Here is a 26,283-nt window from a genome sequence, read left to right on the forward strand (position 1 = left end):
GCGCTTGTTCGCGCAAGAGCAGAAAAGATGCTGCTGGGAGAGGCGCCGACCAAAAGAGCCTTATGCTCCGAGAAAAAGTACGCTCGCAGAAATGCGATAGCGGAAATAGAAAGCGAAGGCGTCTTGTACAAGGATCAAGCCAGCATAGAACGCTGTTTTTGTAACTTTTACGACAAACTGTTTGCACGTCACGCTATTGATGTCGTGGCGTTTAAGGATGAATTTTTGAGATTGTTACCATGCCTAAACAAAGAGATGTCAGCACTGCTCGAAACAGACATAACGGAGAATGAAGTAAGAAAAGCTATAGAGGAGTTGAGCCCGGGAAAGACGCCTGGCCCCGATGGGTTAAGCGCTGCATTATATAAAAAGTTTAAAGAGTGCCTAAGTCCAGTGTTGTGTACGTTATACGCTGAGGCGTATCAGAATGGTGTGCTGCCACCGTCTTTTCATGAGTCGAACACCATTTTTATTCCTAAGTCAGATGATGACGCCAAACTCCGAGCTGTATCTGGGTATCGCCCAATCAGTCTCACTAATGTAGACTATAAGATTTTAATGAAAATTCTGGCGAGTCGTTTGCAGACTGTTATTAGGGACATCGTTGGACCGCATCAAACATGCGGTATAAAGGGGCGGTCGATAGTAACGAACATTCATACTGCTCGAAGTGTTCTTGAGTGTTGCGACAGCACTCAAGGTTCTCTAGCAATGCTCCAGGTAGACCTGGAGAAGGCGTTCGATCAGGTATCACACGAGCTCCTTATAGCCATGTTAGAGCATATAAATGTAGGGGCTGTTATTCTTCAAGGAGTGCGCATGGCGTATAGTGGGTGTTCAACTAGCCTCGTTGTGAACAAGTCGCTCAGCAAAGCAGTGCAGGTTCAACGTGGCGTACGTCAGGGTTGCCCATTGTCCCCATGGCTTTTCTCTGTATATGTAGAAGCGTTTTGTTTGAGTGTTATTGGAAGCAAAACCATCAACGGCTTTCGACTACAGTCGTGTGAGGTGCGTGTGTTGGCCTATGCCGACGACATTGCACTTTTCTTTATTGATAAAAGCAGCATAAGCGAAGCTGTAAAGACACTAAAGGCCTTTTGTAAATACAGTGCCAGCAGTGTGAACTGGCAAAAATGTTTAGGTTTCTGGCACGGCCAATGGGAAGAAGCCCCGGAGGTGTTTGAAAGCATAAGCTGGCAGACGACGCCAACCAAATACTTAGGTGTGCCTCTCGAAAACTACGAGGACAGTGATCCCTATTGGCGCAGACAGACAGCTGAATTGCGCGATAGAGCAGAAAAATGGCAAGGCACTGGGCTCTCCATTTTTGCAAGAGGCTCAGTCTGCAATGTGTTCTTAATAAGTAAAATATGGTACGTGCTCCAGGTGTTACACTGTTCGCGTGCGCATGTGCAGGCGTTGCACCGCGTTTTCGCCGTGTTAATTTGGGAGTCCACGTGGGAAAAAACAAGTCGAACGAACTTGTTTCGGCGCGTGCGTAGCGGGGGCCTTTCCTTGTCTCATTTGTTTTTACGACAGGTTGTCAATCGTTTTCTCTTCCTTCGGGATGTACAAGACCCCTTTTTGCGTACTGTTTGCCAAATGAAGTTGTCTGTGGTGTTACCCGATTTTGTTATAGCGTCAGCACGTTTCCCTGTCTTGACAATGAAGGGATACTTCCGCGAAGTTGTTCAAGCGACCCAGTTTTTGCGTGCCCGCTTCACGATGGAATACCTATGTAGCGTAACGCGGAAAAAATTGTATAATGATCTCGTTGACTCTGTATTTCCAGTTCCACTGTACCGGTCAATGTACCGTGCAGGGCCAGGCCAGGATGTGCTTAAACGCGTGAAATCTATGGCGGTACCGCCATGGGTGAAAACGTTCTTTTTTAAGCTCCACGCGGGTGTCCTACCAGTCAAAACGTGGCAAAAAGAGAAAGGACTGTACGTTCCGTGGGGGGTTGACTGTTATCCGTGCAAAAAGCCGGAGACAGTAGAACACGTGTTTTTAGAGTGTTGATATGGGGTCTTTTTTTGGGATGTGCTTCAGAGGACTTTGAAGAAAGATTTCCCTCTAGACGCCTACGGAATCAGGTTTATACCCATCGAGAATGACGGCGGGTTGCCGTATGATGTGGTGATGGTTTTGGCTCTGCACGGCATATGGAAATCTCGCATGGCTATACGCCACCGCGATGTTGGTGCTAAGCGTTCCAAGGAATACTTTGGAGAAACTGTTCGTTTGATTGTAGAGGTTTGGAAGACTCAGCCTTACCCCCCGGAATGGCTTCCAGTAATGAAGTCGCTGACAAACCTTAACCAGTTTTAGCCATTTCCTGCTAGCAAAAGACTGTTAGCAGTTTTATCAGTGTATGTTACAGCTTTGTGTACCTGTTTTCCTTGCTTTGTGTGCTTGTTCTCTGTCAGAATGTGGCAATAAACAAAAATTCCGTGGTGTAGTGGTTATCACGTGCGCTTTACACGCGCAAGGTCTCCGGTTCGATCCCGGGCGGAAAGAACCTTTTGCCGTATTTTTCTGTTGATGGAAACATAACCAAAGTCCTTTTCTACTAGTTAATTCGTAATCTGTGAACAGAAGATTGCCAGTAAATGCTAAGGGTAAAAAATATTTCTCTTTCTTCTCGAGAGTCCCCGCAGCACTTTACGCTCCACCTTGGTTAAAAAACTGAACGAAACATAGCAGAGAGCGCCGAGGGCAGTCGGCCACTACGGAAAGGTCGTGTATCCGTTCAACCTCGTTTCCATGGTGCAGTGGTTATCACGTGCGCTTTACACGCGCAAGGTCCCCGGTTCGATCCCGGGCGGTAACAACCTTTTGCCGTATTTTTCTTTTTTTTTGAAATATCAACAAAGGCTTATTTTACAAGTGAATTCATAATCTGCGAACAGGATATTGCCTGTAAATGCTAAGGGAAACAAACATTTCTTCCTGTTCTCCAGACTCCCTGCCAGGCTATACGGGCTCCCTAGGTTGAAAGACTGAACGAAGCATATCAGAGAGCGCCGAGGGCATTCGGCCCACTACGGGAAGGTCGTGTATCCGTTCAGCCTCGTTTCCGTGGTGAAGTGGTTATCACGTGGGCTATACACGCGCAAGGTCCCCGGTTCGATCCTTGCGGAAACAACCTTTTGCCGCATTTTTCAGTTTTTTGAAATACCAACAAATGCTTATTTTACTAGAGAACTCGTAATCTGCGAATATAATATTGCTTCTAAATGCTAAGGGAAACAAATGGTTCTCCCTCTTCTCCAGACTCCCCCCCAGACTTTACCCTCCCATTTCGTAGACGACTGAATGAAGCATAGCAGAAAGCGCTGTGGGGCCCTCGGCCCACTACGGAAAGGTCCAGTATCCGTTCAGCCTGGTTTCCGTGGTGTAGGGTTCCATTTCCGGTCACCGCCGAGAGCGGACGCAGGATGGAAAGCTCCGCCGCAGCAAGGTTTGCGGCCCATGAGGGCCGTGGTTCCAGGGTTTCTGCTTCGGACAACGAAGGTTATCGAGACGTTCCGCCAAGTCTTCCTACATATTGTACAGTGGTTAATCCATTTTTTCACGCTGGCGTTGGTGAGAGGCCTTACAGAGTTGAGGTTTTTCGTGACGCGCTCGGTTATTTGGCACTGCTCCCGGACGTTATCACCCTGGGGGCGTATCAAATGAATCACTTGTGGGCTGTCACGTTCAAGATCGCTGAAGCGGCGAAGAAAATTCTTGCTATCACGGACATGAAAGTGCTGCTTGATTGTCGACCCGACTAACCAGGACATAAGGATCCAAATTCACTGGGTGTTGTACGGGGTGACCGATGAAGGATTGCGCGTCGCCTTGACCGCGTACGGCAATGTCACCAACGTGATGAGAGAGTGCTGACGCGTGCACGGCGTCGTCGACAAGGGATCGACGACTCGGTTGGTGACGCCGCAGCTAGAGGCTGGTGGTACAGTGGAGGACCTTCCCCATCAGATTCGCATAGCCGGTGAACAGGCCCTCGCCGTGGTTATGCCTGTCGACAGCATTGGGGAGCGACTGTAACATTATCTTTCTAGGACTATCCATGAGGAGCAAATCATAAAAACAGGATTAGCCAACCTAACAAAGTGGTCCGCTTTATGCGAAGATGCGATCCCACCCCCCGCCTATACAAACAGACCTAACCGCATGGACACAGACATTGGAGCAGCGGGTACAGAAATACACGCAAAAAATTGCCCTTACTACGAACACGTCAGCTGCGTGCACACTCTAAACACATGAGAACCGCGAAGGAGCTTAACAAAGAAATGGAAACACTGGAAAATAAATAACGCTAGAAGTGTATAACCCTCTCACGCAACAAGCGCATGCCGCCAACTTACAAAGACAAAGCTGGCACTCCTTCTGTAACAAGCTCAAAGCCATCTTTAGAACAACAAAAGCGTAGTACCTACTCCGCCATTTCCTAGATAGCAGCAAATCTCGCACCCAAGCCAACCACAAGACAGAGCAACTATTGCGAACTGTGACATTCACGCCAGGGAGGTACTTCGAAACTATCCGTAACAACCTTTTTGGAACTCCCACACCCGCCCAGCTACGCCAACCCCGTGGTACACGAGCCTACCCAATCAAGAACATGATGCCCCCCTCACTTTTAAAGAACTGCAATCAATCCTTGCTACTCTCAGTCGTAATACCACACCCGGAAAAGACAGAATCCCTAACCGCGTCCTTCGCAATCTGGATCATAAAACATTAGAATCGATCCTTAAGCTCTTTAACTGCCATTTGCACGAGGGCACACGACAGGCACAGTGGAGGCACTGTGATATAGCGTCTATACCAAAACCAAACTCATCTCGCCTACGTCAAACTGACAACCTCTCTGAGCTCATGCGTAGGAAATGTTTTCGGGCCCTGGTACATCAACTATTGGTCAACTTTCTTGAAGATCAAAACTTAAATCATCTAACAATGTCCGTACTTCAAAAGAAACTCTCCGCTCAAAATACACTCCTACAACTGAAGGAACAGGTCATTTATCTGCCTAGCCACACCACCCCTAAACCGATACTGGCACTCGATGCCAAGGGTGCCTTCAACAAAGTTACCCATCAAGCTATCATAGAAAATCTTAACCAGACTCACTTCGGAGCCAAAAGCTATCAACTATGCCAAAGCCTTCACTGCCTTCAAAGCCTTCAGAAACCGCACAGCCACTATCAAACGTGAAGAGCTTGTGTCACCGACATTTATTACGCCCGCCAAAGCACACCTCACGGCTCTGTAATTTCCCCTCTACTTCCCCCAAAACTTAATACAATACCAAATCTTAAGCATGAATTCTTTGCCGACAAATTAACACCCTGGATAGTAAAAGGTTCCAGCAGGGAGCAACAACACGCCTTACAAGAGGCGGTGGATGAAACGATCTCAGACCTTGTACCCAGCGGACTGACACGTGAACTATCTGAATCAGCACTCGCATCATCAGGGCAAGGACGCGAGGAAGTTTACCCCCTTGCACTCCGGACCCAGACGTCACAAGTTTCGGGCAGCCAATTACCGAAGTGTGCACACTTAGACTTCTTGGCGTGCCTTTCCACTGTGATGGTTTGATTTTGGCCCTGTTGCCGCCATTTCTCAAAACCATGACGTAACTCAGCCACCTCATACGCCGACTCTGAGGCCAAAAATAGGGCCTCTTCGAAAGTGACCCATGCCAATTGTTGCAAGCCCTTCTACTTAGCCGGATAACATATGGAACTACCTTTATCAAACTCGAACCTCAAAATTTCGGAAAGCGGAACGTGCTCATTCTAAAAGCATACAAAACGGCTTTAGGCCTTCCCATGTACACTTCCAAAGAAAAACTACCCCGGTTGGGCCTACACAACACTCTTAAAGCAGCAATTGAAGCCCAGCAAAACTCACAACTTTATCGCGTAGCACTTACTCCAACAGGGAAGAAGGCGCTTCAACACATCGGAAGACCAAGGCCAAACACGTACGACCTAACCTCAAACCCAAGAAACCCCAGGTTTCTCCCATCCCCAAGCATATGCACCCTGCCTGTAATAGAGGCCGCGGTGAGGCAAGGGTCCACAAACTTACGAAGAAATACACAGACGACTCTCAAACGCAATACACGGATATCGCTCGGAATCGTGCCCGACACTAGGCACCACCTTGGTGACGCTCGACTCCAAAGGAGAAATTGCCACCGTAGCAACGTACTTCAACTTATCTACAAGCTCTGCACAAGCCCTAGTTATAGCCCATGCAACCACCATTCACCAAAATAAACCATATCTATACCATCGTTTCGGACTGTCGGAAAGCCTGCTGATCGTCCCACGCTAAGTTGGCACAACCCCAGGCCATCCAAGTCCTGGAACGGTTGCCTGAAGACATAAAAGTAGCTATTATCTCACTCATTCCTTGTTGGGAACGAAGCGGCTCACGCTGCCGTCTGAGAACTTCACTCCCGGGCATTCCCATCCTCAACACTAGCTATCTGGAGAGGCACGGACCAGGACGCTACCCACCTCGCACCCCTCGAAAACAGCTACAGCTCCATCTTGTCACATTACACCCCCCACGAGAAGAACATATCCCCCCCCACACGTTATCTAACTACGAAGCGTGTATCAACCGCGGGGTACAAACTGAAACATTTTACAACCACAGCATCCTCGCACAAGTATCTCCATTCGCATACTCCTACAACTCCCAGCACTGCGACACTCATCTCACAACCTATCACCTTGTCTACTCCTGCCCACGCAAACCTGACCGTGTCCACTGCCGTTGCCCTGAGCTGTGGAAGTATGCGCTTACCAGCTCGGTACGGGAGCGTCAAATGGCCATGGTGCAACGATTTCTGGAATCAGCAAAGGCTCCCATCCCTCAGTGGCTAAGGCGTTGCGCTGCTGAGCACGAGGTCGCGGGTTCGATTCCCGGCCGCGGCGGCCGCTTTTCTGATGGAGGCGAAAAGCAAAAACGCCCGTGTGTACGAGATTTCGGCGCACGTAAAAGATCCCCAGGTGGTCAAAATTAATCCGGAGCCCTCCACTACGGCGCGCCTCATCGCCTGCGTTGCGTCGGCGCGTTAAACTCTACAATCAATCAATCAAAGGCTCCCATCCTCCTGGACATACGAAGCTGAACACGCCTCACTCCCTTCATTTTGCTCAACAAATGTTTATTCTTGCTCCTTTGTAAACGAAAAGTTCTAGAAGAAATGCCTCAGTCATTGTAGCCTAAATACCCCTCTACAAAGGCTGAGTGGATGAAAGTGAAATAAAGCACCCGTCGGCTACCTTACTATCATTGCAGATGGCAACATGTGCCGACTACTACTACAAGTATGTTTCAGTATTGGGTTGTTGTTAAAAACTGTGGCAGTGTGAGTTTTCTGTCAAAATATTTTTTTGCGCATTCATTGCTTGCAATGATTCTGCGCGCCATGATGATTTATTGACATATCCGTTTGAGGAGGCAGACGTTGCAGTGGCTGAGAAGATCTGCAAAAATTCTAGACGACACCAATGCTCCGCTGGAAACGTCACTGTTCTTACTGAAATAAGTGGCAGGAGGCGGATTTCGAAGAAACCGCCACGCACAATAAAAAAAAAATTAGAGCCATCTTGCTCAAAGGTTTGAGCCTGATTAGGAGCAGAGTTGCGTTCGTCTCACTAAGCTAAATTCGACAAAGCCACATACGTCCCTCAGACCCATTTACCCTGTGTATAAATATAGCGCCCGTCAGTAGAAGACGAAACCAAACGCAGAGTAAAGTATAAATGCTTCATTTGTAGTGTCCACTGTCCTCTTTAGTCTTCGTATACTTCATCTTCCGGCCCCGCAAAGTCCTCGTCGAGCGCTCCCTCACCGTTGATGAACTAAACTGCTATTTCTCGTTTTTCTGGGCGATTACATTCTCGCATAATAGCGCGGTGCGCCTCCTGATAAGCCGCCTCTTCTTCCGCATCCGGGTCTTTTTTGGTCCCCACATCCCCCACGTGCGAGTCACAGAGTCGGAAAGGGTCGGCCACCGCCACCGCGGTGGCTCCGAGTTTGACAAGTGCCGGTGGTTTCTTCCAGCAACGCGGAGCGGGTGACGTCAGGAGGAGGTGACAGTCGGTTTGTCAGCGAGGCTGTTTGCTCAAACATTGCCTGGCACATATGCCCGGTGTTTTTTCTTATCTTTTCCCGCGCCCCTCACGTGGCGCTAACCCACACCAAGCCTGGACGGCGCCGGGCGCTCCTCACGAGAAGCACGCTCACCTTCCCTCGAAATTTTTCTGATATTTTTTACTGTTAATGGACTGCGAAACCAAGATCTGAAACAGTTCTGCTGTTTAAAATCCTTGTCTGCGTGTGCACGTCGAGCGGCGGGCCAGTACCTGCATTCCCTGAATCTTGTCATCACCTTGTGTGTTTATTACTAACAAACTTTCAGCCACCCATTACACAGGCTTCTCGTGGCTGAACACTAAATCGCTGCGCATCAGATGTCTGTGCACCGAGAGTAAATGATGATTCAATTATTAAAGCGACAGTTTTAGATGTCTCATAAAAAGCGAAAAGCGACCACAATAGTCGTCGCCGCGGAGAGGAGTGCTATCAGAATTTCCGCCGCTTGCCCGCAGGCTTCTACGAAAATTCGAACATTATAGTTTACTGTTCTTGACACTAAAACGTCTTTGCAAAAGAATACTTGGTTTCCCATGTCCCAACCTCAATAAGAGCATTTTGATATAATAAAGATTGTTCTTCCAATGAAGTGGCACATAATTTCATGTTGAAATATCTCTAATACAACCCTCTTATCCCATCTCACCTCAGCCAAAAGAACGCCCATGCCTCCTCCCCTTAGTGCACCTTGGGCGAAAAAAAAATTGTATCTTTGTAGCTTTACATTTATACCCTGTAAAAACACCGGGACGAAAAACGCCACATGCATTAGTTCAGTTGCTCTCAGCCATTACCTCCTCAGGGACCCCTCTTGCGCTTGTGAAAGTGATGGGGAGCCCACGATGGAGCATATGTTTATCAATGCCGTAACTTCAAATAATTTTAACTTGAATCTATTGTATTCTAAATCCTATTATGCTGTCTTTTGTGGGTCTGTTTTTTTAACTGCGAAGCTGTTTAGCCAATCGTTATTTTTCGTATCTGCAGTTAAAAATACCAAGAAAATGCCGGAAGCGCACGTGAGCGCGCGCCTCGCGGCGACCACCCGGCAGTTAAAACACCCAATGAAAATAGCGAGCACCTGTGTGTGCGTGCCTCGCGGTGACCGCCCAGCGTCCCCGCCGCACGTTTGTCAAGCCAAGCATACGCGCTTCGGGGGATTGGCCAAGAGTGGTCAAAATAAAAAAACCCAGGATTCGCCATAATTGTGGCAACACTTGCTCGGAACGAGAAATAAACGTCATGGCGTACGCCCCTCCAAGACGATGTCGATGATTATCACTTGAAAAAAAAAACATCAAGGAAGCTCACACTTTTAGCAACAATGATGGAGTAAAGGTCGTTGCGGCAGCGAAGAAGAAGATAATCGGCTGCAATCGTGAGCCTAAACCATCCTGATGGTTGTGGGGGCTGCGAGCAACTTCGCTACCATCACGTCTTACGGGTTAGTGTGAACTTGCTTCATTTTTTTCTTCTCATAGGTGGTGTGTTGCGCAAAAATAAGGTGTTCAAATATCTGCCACGCGGAGAAACGAAACGGACATGTATTGCGGCGAAGCACCTTTTTGCATTGCCAGAAACCTTACCACCTTTATGGTAAGATGACACGTCATCACTTCGCTACAAAGAGGAAACCAGTAGTAGTAATCATCATCATCAGAAAATCTGACAAAATCGAGAAAAACATGGCTGGGAAAAAGTTTTCAGTCAGCCTTCGCGGATTCCTAAGTTGCTCTCGCGGACCCCCTGGGGTCCGCGGACCCTCAATTGAGCACCACTGCATTAGTTTAATAGATTTGAATAAGCTACCTTTTGGGTGCTGCCGAAAGATTTATAAGCTGTTTTCACGATAGACCATACATATTCATGCCACCAGTAATTGAAATTAACCGGATTTTCGGTTTCCAATGGGGTTTTTCAAAATTCTGAAGGGGGGTTGTCACAGGCTGCTATTTCCAACACCAAATTTGCAAGCATATGAATAGGTTCGTGAGCGTTAACGATGGTTCCAAGCTAATCTGTGACCACCCTCCCTCGCCTACGCGGATCACTAGGCCACGTGGGGTTGACAGGGTATGGTGAGGGCATTTGGGGGATGATTCATTGGAACACTTGTTCTGTTTCTTTTAAAAGCTAAGCACCTAAAAGTTACACGTGCCCACCACTGGTCGTCTTAGAGTGTCGTCGGCGCCGCTGTTTCAGTGAATGACTTTCGTACGCCTGCTGCAGTTCGTGCGCCACGCAGGCGGCCTCGCAGAAACTGTTTCCCAGACCCACCGATAGTGGGCTGAGTGGTTTCGCAGGGGGCTCTAGCAGGGGCGGGTCCCTCTCCGTTCCGCTAGTGGAGGGAGAGGGGAGACAGCTTCCCGCCGCGGACGTTTAGCTGCTGATTCCTTTGTGCAAACCTTAGAATTTGCGCGGCGACGACGCTGGCGTTCTCGGTAGAGCGCCCGCTCTCCCACGGGGTGAAACTATGCTGAGTTATTTTGTTACATTGTTTGATTTCCGGCATGCCGAGGCCAAGGTTTATATCCCTACTCCAGGACAAATATAGGTTTCGTCAGTTGTTCTCCCGATTCTGATTGATCGTTTTTCAAGGGATCGTCTGTTGGGACAAATGCCGACAGACTAAATCTCACGTCCCTAAATTTGCTGTCGACTTCGCGCCCCTGTTCAGTAGGTTTTTCGGTGGCTGCTTTGTTGTGCTTTACGGCGCAGAATTGCATGTTTCTTATACAACAGAATTTTACAACACAGTTAACATGACGTAGAATACAAATCCGCTATGCTAAACTTCGTTTATCAGTGAAAGCGCTTGCGTCAGCTTCTAATTCGGGACAATTTAATGGAGCTAATCTTACCGCTACTTGAATGAGCCAGCTGACCATTACGCAGAAAACACTGAGAGAGATTAGTTAATAAAGGATCTTGGCCGCTTACATGTAGCTAACTAAACCAATGTAAGCAAACCAACATCAAATCCCAATTATGAGCTGTAGCTTGCTGGTGACGACGCCATGCAAGCGACGACGGGTCGGTATACGATTACGAGACGAACGTGTCGCTGTTCGCGAGAGTACATGCGTAGGAATTCGCTATATGCACCTTGACTGTCGAAGTGTCTAAGGACCTCTTTGAGAACCCGCTTGGTGGTAAGGACAAACTCTGACCAAAAGGTCGTGACCTTGGACATAGTTACGCTGTGTCGAAAGCCACCAGCTCATAGTGGTCCCCACGCAAGGTAATCGCGGGAATTTTCAGAAGGATTTTTTTAAAGGCTTCACTGAACTTAGAGTAAACCTGCGTATTCTGTATGTAAGTGTAAGCAGCGTAAAGGCGACGTCAAGCGTAAAATACATCACTTTATCCCCTACCCGAAAATAAACGAAATGCTTACTGTTTTTGAAGCGGGTATCATACCAGCGCACCATGATTTCACCGTTGATCGCTACCCAAGAACAGAATTCGGTGCGCTCAGTCAATACCTGTTCCGTTGGCCGTGTCAGAAAGTCACGCCATGACTGTTAAAGAGTGAGCAGGATCGACGAGCGCAACTCGGTGGAAGTGTAAAAAGCTGAACACAATTGCTGTCGGGAGCACATCTGGCGGTACTTATGCGTCTCCACAACGTCCGCCTACAATTTTTGTGCACACTCATGGTGACTGTGGGAGCCAGCGAGAAACGGCACTTATTAGACAAAACATAGCATGATAGTGAGCATCAGGCAAACAGTTTTTTATTACCCTCCTTTAAGAAGATGGACAAAGAAGCAACCTAGGGACGTCATTCGAGTCGCTTGTATACAGCGCATAGTATTAGGAACAGCAAAAACGCTGGACATGACGGCAGCAACAGCAAACATCAATAAACACAATATTACACTACTGATTCTACCATACAGAGCTAACGTGAGTAACGCTAACACAATAGGCATAGTTTCTCCGCAGGGCTCTCCGATAAGTTGTGGTAACTCGACATCCTGAGGTACTGCATGATACAGGCAAAAGAAGGAAGAAGTAGGCAGACCACTTAATTCTTGTGCTCCTGTCGAGTTTGCGCTACTTGAAGATGTTCAGAAACGACTAACAAGGGAATGAATTGGCCATTCTTTTACAAATAGCGGCAGCTTTAAACGACACCCACAAAAATTGCCCATGCGACGTCACTTTAATTCACACAGGGCTCTACGAAGAGCGAAACCAGAGATTCTGCCAGCCGTTACTTGTAATTCACGGGGGCGTCGTCCCGAACGCAGCAGCAGCGTCGGCTACAGCCGGGCTAGAGCGGCGGATGCCGCCGCTCTAGTAGCCCGGCTCTGAGTTGGGAGAAAGAGAACGGGGAGGAGCGTCTTTCCAAGGGTGAGGCAGTGGAACCTAGCCATCCTGATGTTCTAGCTTGGGGCTACTACACCGCGTGACACAAGCGCAGACACCGAAACGATTCGGCATGTCAGCTTAGTGATTCCCATTTATGCCAATTAAAACTAGTTAGTTTCGTAAGTTTGAAAATTGCGAGAAAGCTCAGGGAACTTTTATAATCGCTATTTTTTAGAACCATTTGCTACTTTCGCCTTTTGTAATACCTCTTAAAACAACCAAATTGGTATTCACCAATTTAGAAAACAGAGTTCTGTTCGTGGCAAGCAGTGCGCAAAAGGTGACGTTTCTCTAGTGGCCAGATGTATGTATGTGGTCTCTATATCTTTGTTTCGCACCCTGAAAACCACTCCTTGACGTATGTTTGCCGTACGACCACTTAATTTCGTCGGGTGCCGGTTACCCTGGAGGTGCTACCGAACAAGTTAATCAAACCATCTGAAGACAGCGCGCAATGGACGCGAAGCTGTGCCATAACAGGCCCAAAACAACCGTCGCTAAAGCAGACGACAAAGCCGTTCTGCCGACGCTGCCGCCGGCGAGCAGGCACTTCCGCGCCGGGAACGCTGGGTAAATTCACCGCACCATCTACAGTGTGCTCCGTGAGTGAAACCCTTCATCCCCCCTCCCCCCGCTTCCACCTCTGCCGAGATGGGAGTTTGTTGTCCCGCACGCCACGAAACAACCGTTGGCTGGTAGAGCTAGAAAGCTTTACTTCAGAAATTGAAGAACGCAGCGCGAGATGCACTCGTGAGATTTTACCAACTTTCAGGTATGTGGTGACCAATTCATAAAGCGAAGGCCACTTACCAGGAGCTTGCATCACAACACACCACATATTTCAATATACCGTGCAAAACACACATAGTGGCGTATAATTTTGCTGAAAACAGCATTTCTCAGGATCCACCGACACTTATTCAAGCCAACTGTACAATGATTTGCTATCACAACATGCTCCATGTAAAAATATTCAGGTACCAATCAAAGTCTTGCATCTAAATCGTGTTACATGAATTCCACAGAATAGACCATGTTTTCGCCCTCACTGCCCATAAATAAAGGTCTGCGGGACGAACAATCAATGCGGTGGCGTAGAAATAAACGGGTAGAAGGGAGGGTCAGAAAGAACTCTATAAAGCAAGCATGTTTTTACATGGAATAACCAGTAATCTTGAAAACGCTTAACACAGTTTGCTTAATCGCTACGACATTCTGGAGCTCCTGTTGCTCCCTTTTTTCCTCACCCTCTTACCTTCTACCTCAGATCTTGTGGGATCCAAAGCGGGGGCCGATGGCCTGTGCGCAGTTGGTTAACCTTGAAACTGAAATAAATCATACCATACCATACCATACCATACCATGCCATACCATACCATACCATGCCATACCATACCATAACGTAGTATATTTCACGCCATACAGTGCCACATCATACCATAAAATTAGTGCATTTATAAATGCATTACTCTATGGCTTGGCCTTACTTTACGCTGTTTTCTTTACTAATTCCTTGCACTTTTATGCGTCGCAAAGGATGTCCTCAGACGGTTTTCGTAAGCCCGCCCCCCTGCAGTTGAGTCTGCGGACTACTGTTGCAGTAGTATTACCAGTTGTTTTCTTCAAGTCTGAGCCGTATATGCCATATCAGTTGGTATATGTTAACTAGGCGAGTTGGTATACAATGTTCAGCAGTTTATAAGTAAGGAAGACGACGGGCGAGACTATTTCTGCTGTTGTCATTGTTTCGTCTGTTCCTTCCAATTCAAGGGGCCAATATGTGGTGTTTTAGGCTGTTAATGTGCTCAACACCGTCGTGCGAGCAAGCAAGGCTACGCTCCTTGACACACCAGACGCTCCGAGCTGAAGCCGAGCAGCGGCATCAGGAGCAAGAGAACCAGGTTTGCCGAGACGCTGAGGCCATCCGCGGTCTGGGTGAGGAACGCCGCGCGAGCTACGTTCAGGTACCCGTCGACGACGTTGCGCGCTGAGCCTCCCGCCTTGCAACCTTGGAACTCGGTCTCGATGCACTTGAGCTGAGTCATGAACATCCTGCGAATGGAACCGCAGCCGCCGAATGAACATCACATTTGCACGCCTTCTGCCCACTGCAACCATCCACTAGGCGCTAGCAAGTATCGCAACGTTTGCCGAATAAATAAACCGATTCGTCACTTGTGTCAGCAAATTTGTAGAATCAAAGCAATTCACTACTGGCTAATCCGAATCAGCCTGATTGTGTCCAGTGCGGAACAAAGGCATCTCTCAATGATTTCGAGCCGCGTGTGTCATCACCTAGCCGACTTGATTCCATACCATACCACACCATAACGCACAGAGTTTTCGTACTTAGTCCTTCCACCGAGCCGTAGGTCTGCCTTTGTTTTGTTAAACAGACCACTGCAGCCATTCCATTAAACGGATGGTCCACCCGTCGTCCCACAAACTTACGACGTGTCCTGCCTCTCTGCCCTCAATGTTTCGCACCGGGCCCCCGCTATCATTCTCTGTGTGAGTGCCCCACAACTAATTTCCCCTCTCCCCTCCCACTTCACATTGGGAGCAGGCCCTGGAGAGCTCGAACCCAGAAGTGCAATTGGCACTAACCAACAGGGCTGCCCGGGTCGCGAAGAATATTAAATCCTCGACCACCCCTCTCGCCTACTTCCAGGTTTAAATACTGTATCTCCGTTCCCTATGCTGCCCAAGCTTACTGCTTTCACTTAATCAGAATGTCGTCATCACTCGCTTGCTGCCGGATCCATGCTTCTTTTTTCAAGTGTGACCGCGTCAAACATTCTTCTTTCCATAGCCTGTTGTGGCGATCAAAGTTACCTTTCAAGGAGCTTAGTGAGACCCGAAGTTTCTGCTTCATCGTCGTTACCGGACGGATGCATTAGGCGTGCCAACTTTTTAAGTGACAGAGACGCTCACTGCTTAGGATATCCGAATTCTTACCGAATGCAGCTAACGCCATACGTATTCTGCGTTTAATTTTCGTTTCTTGATTGAGATCAGCACTCACAACTTGCGCAAGACAGAGGTAATCACTCATTTTTTTCCAACATTTCTTTCTTTACTTAGAAGACACGTTCCTTCGCATGCTTATTAAAGATACCTTCTGATTTTTCAGGTGCCTATTTTTAACCCTGCATTCAAACGTGCCGAGTACAATCGCCGAAGCATGCTCTGTAATTTCTGAGTGGTTTTACTGAAGAACACAATTTCGTCTACAAACCTCTTCTGGCTCAGGTATTCCCTGTTTTCCTTACATTATTAGCTTCCTGAGCGTACCCTCTAAACAGGCTGTAAATATTTGAGAAGAGATTGAACGTCTTGCATTGTTACCGGCTTGTTATTACTGGCTTGTTACAGGAAGTACGCGCGGTGTGGTGCACCATGTAATGCGAAGGGCAGACAAAAGGTGTAGTGTTACGGCTACCGAGTAACGTAATGGATACTGTGAGTCGACGATGCAGGAAGCGCAGGAGGATAACTCGATGAAAGGGTGAGAATATAAAGTTAACCGTTCCGCTTCTCTCGATGATAATCATGATCATGGTGATAATTTCTGAATCTAACTAAGGTATTAACTTCGGTTAGTTGCTCTCCATCATATGACGAAAAAACAGCGCGACACAAGACCCAAGAAAAGAATAGAATAGGCTTTGTTCTTTCTTTGGAAAGACTAGGATCGGTCTCATTTATTTCTAATGACGATTTATTTATTTATAATAAAAAAATAATAAGAAAACGATTTATTTATTTATTTATTTATTTATTTATTTATTTATTTATTTATTTATTTATTTATTTATTTATTTATTTATTTATTTATTTTAAAAAATACTGCAACCCCTGATGGGCATTTTAGTGGGTGGGTTACATGGCATAGAAAGAATGCATCACGTTGACAACAATTGTGCAATGCAACACAGGCGAGTCGGTTCTGGTTCTGCTCGGGTTCAATAAGGTAGCGAGAAACAATATCGCACACAAACAATAAACAACAAGATAAGATTTGTTATACACGCTAATTATTGTAGGACTTGAACAAACTTAAAGATGGCTGTAAAACTTCTTTATTCTGGAGTGCATTCGAATCGTAAATAGCTGTGGGAAAGAAGGAATACTTCTTGCAGTTAGTATGCGTACAATTGGGCGTGACTGTTCGTGCACTTATTGGCGCACTTCTGTTCGTACAGTACATTCGCAATTCAAGCGTCCGTGGTGTGCACGCCCTGAATGGGTTATCTAACAGGTATCCCGAGCCTGAACCGACGCTTCGACTCATATACCGCATTTACTCGCATAATGATCGCACTCGCGTAGTGATCGCACCCATGAAGTTTGTCGTCAAATTTCCCGCGCAATGAACGCACCCTGAACTAGCCGCAGCAATATGTCGTATGTGTGCCAAGTTACCTTCCCTCTCAAAAAGGGCATAGCTACGTTATTGTGGCGGACTTGATGATATTAACGATATCAGCAAGAATGCGTTCAATATTGATGAAGAAGAGTCTCTCACTAAATGGACATCATGTACTCACAAGACAAATAAAAAAAGGCGCTCAGCTTGCTGCGTCGGCAGCCATAGCTGTTTTGCTGTTCCACACTGTGGCAGTGGCAGCCACTAATTGGCCGAACTTTTGTCACCTCGCAGCAAACTCCTTCAGGCGCGTTCCATAATTCATGAAAACTCTGCATTTTGCGTCACTTTGCAAAGCGGCTGCCGGTGGTGCGCAGAGTTTTCATTATGTCGCTATTTATTATTTTGATATGTTCGTGAGACCTATCCGAAAAATTTTGGCCCACAACTTGCTTGCGTTTTCTGTGCTAAAAAATGTTTCGCAAGAAAATTACCCCGCGTAATGAACGCATCCCTAAATTTGCATCAACTTTTCCTTAAATAAAGTGCGATCAATACGCGAGTAATTACGGTATCTGCAGCCTTACGCGAGGCACTTACCTGTTGGTGATAGCGGGCGAGGCTGCAAAGCCCGACTGTGACACGTTGTGCACGAAGATCTCCGAACACTGGCTGATCACGTCGTCGTCCGGGTCGCAGCCGTCCCCGTTAAACGAAGCGGTGAACTCTGGGGCAAGGCGGAAAACAAGCGATGCGTGTGAGGAACTGAACGTGTGCGTGGGTGGCCCGAATGAAACCATCGAAGGGAAGCGATTGTTATTTTCTATTTATAACTGGACAAGCTTTCTTTTCCTGTAGGCGTAACCAAGTAGAGGCTTGCAGATCATAGCTGGCTTCATTTTATAACCAACTAAAGCCGGCTCCGAAACCATGAGATGAAGTCACCCACGAAAACTAGCGGTGGTGACGAAACACATGTTGATAATAGGATTTGAGGACAGGGGTACTTCTCGAAGTAGAACTTTGGGTCTTCTTTTTGCTTCGAAGCCGATCTTTTGGTGAATTTTCTGTCAGACGGGAAAGTGAAAGTGAAAGTGAAAGGGATTGAGATGGTGATAAATATGAAGAACTGTCGCGCGTGAAATAGAGGAATATGTTTTGAGCTCGACTTACGAGTAGATTATACTCATAGTGGTAGGTGGACCTATGAGCAATACTCTTGAGCTTGACTTTAGCGTCTAGATTTCGGGGTACATTTTGCGTGATTATTTTCAAAGATTTGGCCCGTCAAGTTCAGAGGTAAACTGCTGATGTTTTTATTCCGCGGGAAGGGTGAGTTGTTTCCGCATAAAACGGGACAGCACTTGCAGTTAGCGTCATTCTTAATATTCGATTTTTTTGGTTCTAGTGTTTTAGTAAATACAATAGAGGCAGTCACCCATCGCCCCGCCCCCATTTTGTCTACACTGTCGGCTTTTTATATTCCCGGCTACAATTATGGGATTGCCGATGGCAGTAAATTTGCCAAAAACAAATCCAGTGGCGTAAACCAGAGCTGATACCTACTTATTACCAGCCATTTACCACAGCTAATGGAAATTTACACGTAGGAAATCAGCAAACACCGAAATAAGACCGAGGGAAATATGAGAAAGGCAATAAACATTTGCAACATGCGTTTGCTATTGTAATAGCTTTTCATCAGTCTAGGTAACTAGTGTTTACGTAGCACCATATTTTTGTCCTTCAAACACCCAAGAAAACCGCTACAGACATAAATGTCAGTTAATTGTTATTGTTCATTTTGAGAATTCCACCAATGCGAATAGCACACAACGGTCGGAGTTAGTGACTGATACTGGCCTGCGTCTTGTAAGCTCACTGTTAAGGGTGCTACGGGTCTCCTTTTTTGTACATACATGTTCTCGTACCCACCCATCAGCTGCAGTTACTTTCCGCTGTTGTTGCTAACGTAACCAACCATGCGCCGCCTACTACGCGACGTTGACCTGCTTCAAAGGGTTAGTTGGCAATTAACCACAAAACGTGATTTACATAGCCAACTGACTAAGCCCAACTTCTTCATCTACTTGCTTTAAATATGCATTACTTCAAATCAACTAACCTCGCCATTCTGAAAGACGAGTTCTCACTTTATGACGAAAAAAATTTCCCCGCATTTCCCCGAGGGGAAGAATGTGAAAGTGCGAATGCAGGAGTTCAATTTGCGCGGTTCGGTAATGTTCGCGAAAGAGAGATCACACACACACACACAACTACAAAGAAAGAAAGATGCATTTATTCACAGACACCTATTTGTGTTGTCGTTGTACTTGATTGCTAGAGCGGATCTCAGCTTTGAAATTTCGTGTCAGTACTCCTTTAAGCGGGTGCATTAGCCCTTCTCACGCCCGATTCCTGGCCAATCCCCCACGTGGGTATGTGCCATGCACAGACACCTATTTGTGTTGTCGTTGTACTTGATTGCTAGAGCGGATCTCAGCTTTGAAATTTCGTGTCAGTACTCCTTTAAGCGGGTACATTAGCCCTTCTCACGCCCGATTCTTGGCCAATCGCCCTAAGTGGGTATGTGCTAACGAAATTAGGAACTCTTCTTGGCCAATCGCCCTAAGTGGGTATGTGGTACGGACGGACGGACGGCGGTGGACGCGTGATTCAGATTACTTGGCCAATCGCCCTAAGTGGGTATGTGCTAAAGAAATTAGGAACTCTTCTTGGCCAATCGCCCTAAGTGGGTATGTGGTGCGGACGGACGGACGGCGGTGGACGCGTGATTCAGGGTCGCTTAAGAAGTGCATCCGCACTTAAAAGTTCTCACTCTTTGGACTTCGTCTGCACTTTCTACGTGAGTTCACGATTAGTTTTAGCGCAAGTTCCGCCAGTGCACAACCGGTTTCAAACTTCTTTCGTCTGCTTTTGCGCCTCCTTTCTCGGGGGGTGCAGGAGAAGCTGTGAACTCATCCTGCACTATCTGCACTGTTTCCAAGTCGAAGAGAAAAGTTCAAGCGCACGCTGCACTCGAAACGGGCACTCGACAAGCTGCACTCGCTGCACTCGGTGCGCTCGCTGCACTCGAAACGGGCACTCGACAAGCTGCACTCGCTGCACTCAGTGCGCTCGCTGCACTCGGCAAGCGCACGTTGCACTCGAAAAGTGCACGCTGCACTCGACGATTGAAGAGGCGAGCGCTGCACTGCCTGAATCAGTTCAGCGACTTCACACACAATGAAGACGCTAGTTGTACCTGACGACAACCAGCCATATCTTCCCCGCAACGCTGCGTAGCTCCGGGGGAACCCAAAAAGCAAAAATTATTTGTATACTAACTTCACGCAATTTTTGGCACATACAGGGGATGTGTAACCCCAACGCCCGTTAAGTACCGTCCCCAAAGACGCTGCTACACTATCAAGGCAGCGGTGCAAGAAAGCCGAAGCCACATGGCACCTACCACGCAGCTTCTGTCGTTCGTCGGAGCAGAGCCAGGTCCCCGCCTTGGCGAACGCCTCCAGGTTGCGCGACAACATTTCTCTGGACTTCCGCGTGAAACAGTCGCTGGTCAGGAACTTTCTCTTGCACTCGAGCACGTTTTCGTACGTCCTGCGTTTCGCACCAGGGGTCGTGGACACCAAAGAATGCACGGAAGCTTGTAATCGCGGTCGTAGGAATAAACCGCTCGCTACTTGGAAATAAAATTTCGGACACTTACTCGACATTTTGTATTTCAGCAAGCTTTGCTTAGGGTTACTCTTAACGCTGCTGCGGGCAGACTACGAGGAACACTGAACAAATTCAACGCACGGGAATACTCATGTCAGAGGTTTTACTGTGCGTGACCGTTACCATTCTCCTGCTCGTACCTTCCTTCAGCCTTCACTTCGCTTATTAGCTACACATTCTTGAACGTATTTTCGGTACTTTTCTCCACCCCGTCCGTATGCATTTACTCTTTCCTACACAGTACTCTGATAAGTGTAAATTCTGCCAGGAACCACGAACTCTGACGCACACATTATTCGACTGCACAAAAAACTCAGACCTTCCGCCCCAGAACCTATCCCCTTCCCTTGAACAGTGGGAGATACTGCTGTCCAGCTGTCGACCTGAGAACCAGCTCCTGCTTGTGACCAGGGATACGGCAGCCTGGACAGCTCATGGGCTCCTGGACTGAGGAACCACTCTCGCATTATTACGTAATAAAGTTCTCTCTCTCTCTCTCTCTCTCTCTCGCTTTTAGACACCAGGCGCTGATATTCCTATCAAGTGTCAATAGCAGTCGTGCAACATTTCAATAAACCGTCCACACGTAATACCAACTGCAGTGATTCACTCCAGTCAAGCTCGAAATCTCCCAATCAAATAAAATACCAATAATCATAATTAATTTATCAATTGGGTACCCTAAAGCTAACCGGAATTGACGGGACACTTCGTTTTAAGTGGCAGCCTACAGTTCCCGTAGTTCCTTATGCTTTTGTTCGTGAACAAACGATTCTGTGTTTTCTTAGAAATTAATCGTTAAAGCTGGCCCCATCCATCACTCCTTCTCTCTCTCCCCTTCTCTATAGCGCTCTAGTTTTCTTTCCTCTTCCGCATTACGTAAGATAGCATGCCCTACAACAAACCGAAGCACACAAAAAAAACGACCCCGGCACTACAGCGGGTGAGAGCGCGTTGAAAGTCCTCGGATAGCATTACGCACCCAGAAAAGGTGTTCCAATGTAACCCAGCTTAGCCTAACCTAAGTTAACTTAAAACCTAACCAACCGGAATTGATCCGTACCGACCCTAACTATAACAAAACCAAGCATTAACTCCAGCCTAACACAACTGGCGTCGTCCACTTATTTTTCAGTGTTCTTTCAATGGTCGATATGTTTTCAATGTTCAAGAAAACCAAGAAGGTTTGCTTCGATGTAACCTAGTCAAACCGCAACCTAACCTATGCTATCACAATTGCCCTCAACATTCAGCATAAAGAATGCTTTTTAAATTTTTATTTCATTCGTGATGCTGCCAAGCGACCTGCAAAAAATGGTTAAGAAATTCCGAGAATTGTCTAACAATGCCCAGCCTTCTTACGCCGCTTGTCTTCTTCGTGAATTTTAATACCGTATTTATTGTATTAAAAGTTGGTCACGATTATAAGGCCAGGATGCAGAACTAGTTTAGACAGACAAAAAAGAAAAAAAGTATAATTCTTAGCTTCGAATATAAGACGGGGTATGCCTTTGAGACTAGGGATTTTTGGAAAAGCTCCCCTATATACGAATACATACGGTTGTGACATTTCATAATGAGCCGCCGAATAGGTCGGGCTGCTTTATGATTTCTAAATATTCCATTGTTTTTTATTCCCCACTAGGTGCAGTCTTGGACAAATCAAATGCCAACGCGCAAATAGAAACAAGAACACATAAATATCGCAATTTTTTCTATGCAAGACATAGTTTAACATCACTTCATAACAGCAGTGAAGTTTGGAAACGCGGCTTTCGAAACATACAATTATGTGATCTCCGCAAACCCAATTCTTTGCTTAGTGTGTTCAGGACTAAATTTTAGTGCACGAGTTTCATTTGACCCCGACAGCAGCTTTTTACGTATTCGCGATATTTTTACTCGTGTTTGCGTCGCTCTTTCCGGGCTTTCTTATTTTATTAGTTGTTTGTGCGGGCGTGTAAAAAGCAAGTTTTCTTAATTTTGTAGGTTTATATTCGCTAATTTTTATCTTTTAATTTATTTGTGGTATTTGGTGTATCTGAAGGAGCGAGTTTTGTTCTCTTTCTGGACACGTCTGTTTCCTCACTTTCTTATCGTAGAATAAGACAGGTTAGCTTCACTAAAAAAACAATTAGCCTATCGTCAAAGCCATGCTCTCCTTGACCTTCTACACTGCTGGTTTTCCTTTCTGTATTGTGCGTGCATGCTCGCGTGTCGAGTGCTGGCGTGTGTGTGTATGTGTGTGCTTGCGTGCTTGCTTGCTTGCGTGCGTGCGTGCGTGCGTGCGTGCATGCGTGCGTGCTGCTACGGAGTGGCACAACCAATGGTATCGCTACGGACACTACAAATTGACCTGGTTCGGCTGTCTTTTACGCCGGTAAGATATCTGACTGCACGTAACCATAACCAACTACGGGTGATCGGAGCGGCCTTACGGCAATTGTAAACACAAGTGAAGGTCTCTGTGCACCCCGCGTACCTGCAGAAGGTCTCGTCATAGTCCATGTGTTGCGTCCGCACGTGTCCTAGCAGTTCCTTGGCCACCGTGTTTGGGCTGAGGATGTCGCGAAGGCAGGCCGTCACCCGGGTCATGCGAGTCTCGCAGTCGGCGCTGTCCGGCACAGCGGGTCCGGCCGTGGTGTGGTTGCCTGCGCAGTCATCCTGAGCCTCTGCAGTTCCCGCACGCTGAGGATTGATAGCGTTAAAATACATAGGAAGTGCAATTACAGGTCATCCGCTGTTTTAGAGCAAAGGCTCTACTGCGCTACATCCTTCCAGTTCACTTATTGTTTCGCAGGTTACCTTGAGTCGCCGGCGCGCAAGCTACGCCTTCCCTTATCGCTTCGCTTGCTCAGAGCGTCGATGTCGCGGTACCATGTGACAAGGCAAAAAGGAAACGGCTGCTTTGCCGGCGCTTGGTCTCTCTGTCTAGCTATCCATGGCACGCCCAATTGGCTGTCTGTCCGTGCCCTTCAGAGCAAGCGGAAAGATGAATCTAATCATCCAGTAAATATAGCGAGATTGCAGGCCGCGAAAACTTGAGGAAAAAAAAAAACCTTCACAAAACTTGTGTCGATGGTCGTTGCTTTGGCTCGTGACAGCGATGTACTCATACTGACCATGGGGCGTCCCTTGGCCGCCTTCGTCCTGTTGGCAACCAACGGCGTGGAGAAGGGATCCGGCCACGCGAGCAAGGGCCGCCTGGATGGCGTCCTTTAGGATGCAGCCTTCGGAAACGCCGATAGCGCAGCGCCGAAGCTCCTCGGATACAGTCCTGCAAGACGCAAGAACCTTTGCTTAACGTGAAAGTTTCACTGTATTGGTGCCCCATTGCAAGGAAATGTATATAGCTATTAGAACACGCATTAGCTAAGTTTTGCTAATGCGTAGGATTCTTTGGGTAGTATTGAAAGATTTTTATTGGGGTGGGGGTGAATTTTTATCCCCGCTTTTCGCGCTGCAGTGGCTTTTGCAGGGTACATGCATAAGCGGTTGCGTCCGCGCCGATACCAACCGAAATACGGGACAGCCTTCGCCTTTTGGCCTCACCATCCGCGGCCAGCCGCACCGATGGGAAGAAATGATAGCTCATGATACAGCAGTGCACAGTCGGCCCGAAAAACATTTTCTCTCTCATGTAAATAAACTAAGAATTCGGGAAGGCACAATACAACCTGATGTAACTTGAAATCACTAGCTTTTAACAACTTACTCAACTGGTAGCAGCACCAATAGGGGATGCTACGTATAATCAGCAAAGTGCCCTACTTGACGCATATGTACCATCTGTTCTAAACACACAGAAATATGAATGTAACATTTCCTTACACATACAAATTATTGCGTTGCTAGAAAACACAAAAATTTAGATCGATTTGTAAGACTTGCACAACTTCGACAAATCGCTAATACATACAAAATCCGTCGCCCCGGCGGCAATGGAGTGGATACGTGCCGCACTAGCGAGAAACAAATGCCTAAATTTGGTTGACCATCTACGCTCAACGAATTTTCTCTTGTAGAGAGCGTCGATATTCTTACTACCATTTTGTTTAAGGATTTCCACAACATGTTCTTGTGATTGGTTGATTTTTGGCATTGTGCTATATATATTTCACTGCATTTTTTTTTCTAGGTATTATCGTTTTCCAGCCAAGGTGTACCTTTTTGCGTTGTATCTAAAAGGGATACTGACGTAATGATGTGTTGATTAGTAAGTGTTCAGAATTTAACAAGCAATAACTGTGTACAGTGACGTTTTTGTTAGCCTATATTAATAAATGATTTCTTTTTGGTTTTGTAGGGAAAAATGGCGGTCACTGATCTATTCTGCGCTCGAACCATAAGGTGTAGATTTCAGGAGATGAACGTGCCCTTTGTAACTTTCACTGCCTGCCATGTAGGGGCGTGAACCTAGTCAAGCCCCGTTTTGATTTTTGTCTGCGCCCCCAAACGTTATTGACATTAAAATAAATTGTATTGAATTAATTGAACGCCATGTAGGACCCCAACAGACGCATTTTAACTAAAAAAAGGTAAACCCGGTCCCACCAAGTCTGAAACTCGCTGAAACAGCGGAGCTGAGGTTTGTCTTTCCGAAGATGCTGCTTACCTTCGGCTTTCTCGTGCGTAATGTTAGAGTCGTCATAGCGACTAATAGTCATATAATTTGCTCCCAAATAGTTCCGGTAACACAACCACCATAGCCGTTTTCCGTAATCATACTTCCTGCCTAGATGACTTCAATCTGGATGAAGAAATGTTCGGCCGGCTCCTGGCCGCCTACAACGTCACATGGGTCACGGGCCGGCTGCCAATTGAGGGCGCCTTTGACAACCTGCAGCGTGTCACCATCTCTCTGGCAGTGGAGGAGGCTGGCATTGCGGGCAAACTGCGGGGCTTCGTCGTGGCGTTCCTGACGGGCCGCACGGTGCAGGTGCAGGTGGAGGATGATCTCTCAGCCCCCCGGCGGCTAGACGTGGGCACCCTGCAGGGCTCCGTCATCACCCTCTTCCTATTTAACCTGATCATGGCAGCCCTGCCAGGCTTCCCGCCCAGTGGAGGGGGACCCCGAGTGTACATTTCGGTGTGCGCTGATGGCATCGCCATGTGGGTGCTGGGGCCCAAGGGTCAGGGCAGAGCCATTGTGCGACAACTGAAGGCGGCCGTGGATGCAGTCCGGGACCAGGGTGCGCTACCTGGGGCTCACTCTGGGCCAGAGTCGGACCTTCCGACAGGCAGCCAAGGAGCTCCGAGCCAGGGCGCAGCTGGCCACCATGGCAGTGCACACGATGGTGGCCCGGGACAGTGGCTGCTCACAGTGGACGGCCCTCCGGCTGTACAGCGCATCGGCTGGGGGTCTCCTTATGTACGCGCTGGCACTGGTGAGCCTGCGGAAACCCACCTGGCGGCAGATGGAAAGAGACCACCGCAAGGGGGTCTGCGCTTGCTCGGCCTGCGCCAGAGCTCACCTTGCGAGAAGACGCCGACTGGGGCGGGGGCGTGGATCCTCGAGATGACGGCTGACCAGCGGCCGCTTGGCCAGATTGACCGGCAGCGGCGCGCCGAGGAAGGCAGCCCGCTGCTGCAGCAGCTGC

The 26,283-nt window shown here is 47.5% G+C and overlaps 1 protein-coding gene and 2 non-coding genes across 3 annotated transcripts in view; 2 read left to right on the forward strand and 1 right to left on the reverse strand.

Annotated features, from left to right (window-relative positions):
* The first annotated feature begins 2,451 nt into the window (after positions 1–2,451).
* Trnav-uac (transfer RNA valine (anticodon UAC)) lies at positions 2,452–2,520 on the forward strand. Its single transcript has one exon. It is a non-coding gene; the product is annotated as a tRNA-Val (tRNA).
* A 240-nt stretch (positions 2,521–2,760) lies between these two features.
* Trnav-uac (transfer RNA valine (anticodon UAC)) lies at positions 2,761–2,833 on the forward strand. The gene has a single exon. It is a non-coding gene; the product is annotated as a tRNA-Val (tRNA).
* Positions 2,834–11,905: 9,072 nt separating this feature from the next.
* Positions 11,906–26,283, reverse strand: part of LOC144153648 (uncharacterized) — a 51,471-nt gene continuing 37,093 nt past the window's right edge. Inside the window, exons 5-9 of the mRNA XM_077685303.1 lie at positions 23,806–23,960; positions 23,166–23,334; positions 20,415–20,563; positions 17,543–17,669; positions 11,906–14,625 (exon numbers count right to left, since the gene is read on the reverse strand). Of these exons, the coding sequence (XP_077541429.1) occupies positions 14,406–14,625; positions 17,543–17,669; positions 20,415–20,563; positions 23,166–23,334; positions 23,806–23,960 (820 nt within the window). The 3' untranslated portion in view covers positions 11,906–14,405. The remainder of the gene's footprint in view (positions 14,626–17,542; positions 17,670–20,414; positions 20,564–23,165; positions 23,335–23,805; positions 23,961–26,283) is intronic.

The sequence above is a fragment of the Haemaphysalis longicornis genome, unplaced genomic scaffold, assembly GCF_048455015.1.
Source record: "Haemaphysalis longicornis isolate Haplotype H1 unplaced genomic scaffold, Haemaphysalis longicornis Haplotype H1 scaffold_9, whole genome shotgun sequence".
Classification (NCBI taxonomy): domain Eukaryota; kingdom Metazoa; phylum Arthropoda; class Arachnida; order Ixodida; family Ixodidae; genus Haemaphysalis; species Haemaphysalis longicornis.